General features: G+C 56.1%; 1 protein-coding gene across 1 annotated transcript in view; it reads right to left on the reverse strand.

Moving 5' to 3' along the window:
• The window catches only part of SDK2 (sidekick cell adhesion molecule 2), a 347,161-nt gene that overhangs the window by 54,648 nt on the left and 286,232 nt on the right, over window positions 1-6,281 (reverse strand). Inside the window, exons 29-32 of the mRNA XM_011971658.1 lie at window positions 5,295-5,496; window positions 3,904-4,007; window positions 3,302-3,372; window positions 1,346-1,481 (exon numbers count right to left, since the gene is read on the reverse strand). Of these exons, the coding sequence (XP_011827048.1) occupies window positions 1,346-1,481; window positions 3,302-3,372; window positions 3,904-4,007; window positions 5,295-5,496 (513 nt within the window). The remainder of the gene's footprint in view (window positions 1-1,345; window positions 1,482-3,301; window positions 3,373-3,903; window positions 4,008-5,294; window positions 5,497-6,281) is intronic.

Raw genomic sequence — 6,281 nt, forward strand, 5'->3', positions numbered from 1 at the left:
GTACCAAGGTGTTCTAATTATTGTTGCTATCTGCTGTGCTGTAAAATATTTTATTGGTTGCACCACTTTGCAGCATTTTGTCTAAAGCTCTTAACTGTCATAAATGCACCTAACTGTCTGCCAATGTGGAATACTAAATAATTATTATGTGAGTGATTGATTTACTTTGAAAAACCAAAAACAGGCCAGGCACGGTGGCTCGCACCTATAATCCCAGCACTTTGGGAGGCCAAAGTGGGCAGGTCACTTAAGGTCAGGAGTTCAAGACCAGCCTGGCCAACACGGTGAAACCCTATCTCTACTAAAAGAAAAAAAAAAAAAAAAAATAGCTGAGCATGGTGGCGCACGCCTGTAGTCCCAGCTACTTGGGAGGCTGAGGCACAAGAATCACTTGAACCCAGGAAGTGGAGTTTGCAGTGAGCTGAGATTGCACCACTACACTCCAGCCTGGGCAACAGAGCAAGACATCGTCTAAAAGAAACTCACCAAAAAAAAACCCCCAAAAAACCTGGCGTCCTGGAGCATCTGCACCCATCATGTATCATCTCCCAGACTGGCCTCGGTCCACCTGGAGCCTGAGCCTCGGATCCAACCTCGTGCTCTCTTGCTATGTGACTGCAACAGCCTCCAGCTAGGTGCTTGTCTCTGGCTCCCCATCCTCCCACCATGGCTAAGCCATCATCCTCATGCCACCAAAGTGGCTCCTAACACAAAAGTCCAAACACATCTTTCCCTTGCTGTGATCTGGGCATCGGCCCTCCCTGACATTTCCACCTGAACTCCCTGCTTTCTTTCCTTCACTCCAAGGGGCAGGCTGGGTCCCCAGGACAGGCAGCGCAGTGACTTCCCCCATGAAAAAAAGGGGGCCAGGACTACTGCTTTTGGGGTGTGACCAGGTGAGGCTTCTGGTCCCTCAAGGGCAGGGTGCTCCTTCTCATGCACCAGGCTGTCCCCGTCTCTTTGTCCTGGTTAACTTGGCATCATCCTTCTGTGTTAGCACCAGTGCTGGTGTCAGGTAAGCCTTGCCTGGCCCTGGCTTTAGGCCCTCTTAGAATGTTTCCTTCCCAGCTCGCCTGGCTCCTCCTCCAGCCTGCAACTCCAAGAGGGCGGGGACCTTGCCTGTCTGGATCATCGGTGTGCCCCACAGTGTCTCAGGGCCCATAGAAGGTGCTCAGTAAATATTCAGTAAATGAATGAATGGGATGGGAGGAAGGAGAGGCACAGACAGGGGAGGGAGGCAGGGTTTCAGGTTAGAGTGGTTCCAGGAAGCTGAGAGCTCCAGAGTGGGAAGGTGAGGGTGACCACCCCGTCCCACCCATTCCCCCGGCTCCCAAGTGTCACTCACAGGTAAGCTCGGCCCATGTGGCGCCTGGGTTGTTGATGCCTCGAAGCGTGAAGCCCCTCAGTCCTTCATAGAGCAGCTCCCGGTATCGGATCCGGAAGCCCAGGAGGATGCCATTGATCTTGTCCTCTGCTGGTGGCTGCAGGGAAGGAATAGAGGATGAGGAGGGGACCTGGACCACCGCCCACCCCGCCCCACGCTCTCTCATCATGCCTCCTGCAGCCACAGAGCAGGGACTGTTTTAACCAGGAAAATAAATCAAGATAATATTGAGCATTTTAAATTTACAAAGCACTTCTGATGAGGCCATTTCATCCCTGCAGCATTCCCTGGAAGGAAGGAAGGGCAGGAATCCATAATCGCCTTTTACCAAAGCAGGAAACTGAGGCTCAGAGATGTAAAGGAACTTTCCCAAGATCACACAGCATCATTGGGGCCTGGAGCACACAGCTGTTTTCCTAGAGCTGCTCCTTCTTCAGCTCCTTTGTCTTCAAGGGCTGCCTTCACCCGCTCACCAGCCTTCCCAGGCCTGCTGGTCCCTGCCTGGATAATACTTTCTGGTGTTTCCTGCAAGCTGAGCCCTCTCCTACTCTTAGTACAAGTAAGGGTGAGTGCACCCCTCACCCCTTCATCAAGTTCTCCTTTGCTTCCTGTCTACAGCTCAGCTGGAGAACAGGCTTCGGGAGAAGGTGGAAACTACTTCTTAATGATACTGCTTATAAAGAACGGGCTGACCAGCCTGGCCAACATGGCGAAACCCCGTCTCTACTAAAAATATAAAAATTAGCTGGGGGTGGTGGCACATGCCTGTAGTCCTGCTTGGAAGGCTGAGGAAAAAGAATCGCGTGAAGCTGGGAGGCGGAGCTTGCAGTGAGGCGAGATCGGGCCACTGTACTCCAGCCTGGGCGACAGAGCAAGACTCTGTCTCAAAACAAAACAAAAACCCCCAAAAACCAAAAACCTGCTGAAACAACTCAGCCTTTGTTAGCTCCTTAATGGCTTCCCCAGCTGCCACGGGCACCTCCCTGCCCCCTCCGCCACGTTGCTCCAGCCTCGTCCTGGTCACAGATGCACTAAGTCATGTTCATCTAAGGGAGCGTCCTCTCCTTGAGGCTGTGTCTCAGGCTGTGGGGCGGGGGGTGGGGGGGCCCTCCTGGCTTTGTCTTCAAGGGCTTTCCCTTTGTGGGGCGGCAGATGGCTGAAGGGGAGTGCCTGCCCCTTTGATCTGGAGAAGTGGTGACAGGAGTTCAGTGCTTTGAACTTTTAGTAGAGATGGGATTTTGCCAGGGGTCCCTCTCATGTGGGTGACCTGCTGAGCCAAGGCAGACTTCAGAGGGCACAGGAGGGCCCCGCGGGGCAGGACCCCTGAGCAGCCTGGTCGCTGAGGTTGGCCTGGCCTTCCCCAGGCCATGGCAGAGCAGGCAGTGCCAGTGAAGAGTGGGCATTTGGAAGGGGTATGGACAAAGGGGGGCATTTCCTCTCTTCTTGCACAGTGATGGTGACGGGCATAGGTCTCTATGAGGAATCCCTTCACTGACCAGTGGGGCTTCATGGAGACTCTGGGGGCCCCGACAGCACCAAGCACTTTCCAGTCCGAGGACTCAGCAGGCCTGAGGCTAATACACCTGGCCCTGCCACTCACGGGCTGTGTGACCTGGGGCCATTCAGGTCCCCTCCCTGAGTCTCAGTGGTCGTCTGCAGAAGGGGATGGCAGCACCTGCCTGATGTGACTATGTGGAGAGTGTAATGAGGTGTGTTGTGTGAGTGTGTATGTGTGGGCACGCGGTATACAGACTGTTCTGTCGCATGCACACGCCTGGATTTCTCATGGCTTCCCAGGTGCTCTGGGGGCAGAGAACCTGGGGGCTCCACGCAGCCCTGGTGGGGACTGCTGGCTTTCCAGTCCCAGAGAAGAGCTCGTCTGGGTCTTCATGGAGCTTCCTGCCTGCTGGGCCGTACCTGCCATCGGATTAGCACGGAGGTGGTGGTGTGGGGCGTCACTGAGAGGATGGTGGGTGCTTCATCGGGGGCTGTGGAGAGAAGTAGACAGGTGGGTTCTGGGGGCCACAGCTTCAAGCCCCCCAGGAACCCACTGGGGCCAGATTCTGCTAATACTGGACTAGGGGCAGGTCCAGCTTGCATCACCCTCCATGCCTGCTGGCCCGACTGCTGCAGAACAAGGGGTTGGTGTAAAGGGGAGGGAGGCAGGGGCTGTGAACCCACCCGGCCCAAACCCAAGGGTCCCAGAGCCCCCTCCACTCTGCCCCTCGGAGCCACAGGCTGCTTCTGCTGCTGCTGGGAACTCTCGTCCCGCTCACTGGCTGCTTGTGGGACACAAGGAAGGAATGCGCCACAGGCCAGGCTGGGCCTGGGAGCCTGAGCCCTTGGCAAAGGTGTCTCTGGTCCAAGCCTCCCTGAGACCCTACCCCGGGAGCGGAAGGGCCCAGTGGATCCCACGCCCCTCTCATCTTTGGAGGCCACCTCCCCCAAGAAGAGAATGCCCCGTGCCCGGGAGGTAGCCAGTGGGCTGACAGAGAGACTGCTGGGGAAGGGGTACTGACCGGCCTGCAGGGTGGTCAGCGACTCCGACTCCTCGCTGAACTCGCTGTCGCCAATGTCATTGGTCGCCTTCACTCGGAACTTGTAGGACGTGAAGGGCTTCAGCCTGTAGGGGGAAATCAGGGCCAATAAGCCAAGGTGCTCCTTAAAGGCCTCGCCCCCAGGCCCTCAACAGGGAGTCTCCGTGATCCGCCCCTGCTCGGGAAAGGGGGTGGGGTGCCGGCCCACTACACAGAGGGCACACTGAAGCTCAGAAAGGAGCTTTGCTACAAAGAGGACAAACTGGGACCTGGCCCCAGGAGTCCCAAGCACCTAGACCAGATCCTCCAGACCATGCCAGCTTGGGGTGCCTTTAGCCCCAGTTGTAAGCCATAGGTTCCCGGGAAGAAAATGCCTGCAGCTTCTCCACCTCGGAGAATCACGCAGCCACAAAAGCATCAATACCTCCACTCAGAACACACTCCTCCGCTGCCCCACAAACTGCCATCTCTTTCTTTTTTTTTTTTTGTTTGAGATGGAGTCTTTTTTGTTGTTGTTGTTGTTGAGACAGTCTCACTCTGTTGCCCAGGCTGGAGTGCAGTGGTGTGATCTTGGCTCACTGCAACCTCCACCTCCTGGGTTCGAGCGATTCTTGTGCCTCAGCCTCCTGAGCAGCTGGGATAACAGGCACGTGCCACCACACCCAGCTAAGTTTTCTATTTTGGTAGAGACAGGGTTTCACCACGTTGGCCAGGCTGGTTTCAAACTCCTGACCTCAAGTGATCCTCCCGCCTCAGCCTCCCGAAGTGCTGGGATTTCAGGCATGAGCCATCGTGCCCAGCCTGTCTTTCAAATGTAGTAAATTAGGGAAGAGCTGAGGTTCTCAAGAGTTAAGCAGTACTTCATCTCTATAAGCCTTACTTCCTCTCGGAGTAAATGTCTTTTAGATTTATAGGGGGTGGGAGAGGTGGGGAAGAAAGTATTGCTCAAAACTTCCAGTCACATCAACTGGAATATAAAAAATACAACCCACTCAGAATTAAATTGAAGCTAGAATTTCGGAGTGACACTCCACTCCCCTATTAAAGCTGGAGGGGAAGATGCCACCCGGCTGGAAGAATCACTAATGAAGGATGACAGGCACTTCGCTAAAGGGGGACTTCTAGGCTTCAGAAATAGATAATTAAGAGGCAACCTAACAGGGTTCTGGAGAGAAAAGAGTGAAGGAGAGCAGGATAGAGCTAATTCGGGAGGGTGAGAGTGGACGCGGAGGCCACCTGGGTGGTGCATGCTAGGAGGAGAGCTGGGGGCAGGCTGGAGGTGTTTCCAGAAGGCCCCCTACCCAGTGGAGGAGCGCCACTGGTCCTGGCGGGGAGAGGGGAGGCGGGGATGCTGGCATGGACCCGGGCCTCACCTGTCCACAATGAAGCTGGAGGCGTTGTGGCTCACGGAGGCCGAGTGCAGTGTCCACCTGCCGCTGGGCAGCTCGCGGGTCTGGATGGTGTAGTAGCGCACAGGGGAGAGCCCGTCGCTCCCTGGCTCCCAGGACAGCAGCACGCTGCGTGCTCTCACATCCTCCTGCTGCACCACGGGCCTGCTGGGGGGCTGCGGGCGGTCTGGAGGTGGCAGAGGGGGAGGAGCAGGTGAGTGGGCCAGGCCGTAGTGGAGGGGGCTGGACTTTCTCCAGGGAGGAAAGGAGGTGATCTGGACTCATGCCCGGCGTCCCTTTCCCAGCCCAATTCTGTGCACGCAGGATCCTTGCAAGTTCTCACACCTGGGTACAGCCAGCACCTCTCTCCGTGTCAGAGACCCACCCTCAGACTCCCAGAGCTCTAGGATCTGGGAACTTACAGCTCCTCAGGGCAGCCCTGAGCAAGCACTGACGGTGAGGAGGGACAAACACCCACCCAGCTCCTTTGCTCCTGCCTGAAACGAGGCCGAGCCCGGCCCTGCGCTGTCCCCGATTGAGCAGGATGAGGCCGTTTCCCTACGAGGGACGAGGGACGCTGCTTCATTCCAGGCCCGAGCTTGGCTTCCTTCTCTCCCCAGCCTCACTGCCCCGCCCCTCCTGCAGGGCTTCTCAAACCTCAGCAGAACTGGAATTCGGAACAGATGCCTCTGTGGTGGGGGCTTCCTGTGCACTGCAGGATGCTCAGCAGTGTCCCTGGCCTCCACCTGCTTGATGCCAGTAGCACTCCCACACCGTGACAACCAAAATATCTCCAGACATGTCCAATGTCCCCTGGGGCCAAAGTAGCCCCCAGTTGAGAAGCACTATACAAATTGATTTTCCTGAGTACATTTTCTTCTTCCTTCCCTCCCTTCCTTCCCTCCCTGCTTCCTTCCTTTCTTCCCTGCCTCTCTCTCTCTTTTCTTCCTTTCCTTTCCTCTTTCTCCCTCT

This window comes from Mandrillus leucophaeus, unplaced genomic scaffold (genome assembly GCF_000951045.1).
Source record: "Mandrillus leucophaeus isolate KB7577 unplaced genomic scaffold, Mleu.le_1.0 Scaffold1, whole genome shotgun sequence".
Classification (NCBI taxonomy): Eukaryota; Metazoa; Chordata; class Mammalia; order Primates; family Cercopithecidae; genus Mandrillus; species Mandrillus leucophaeus.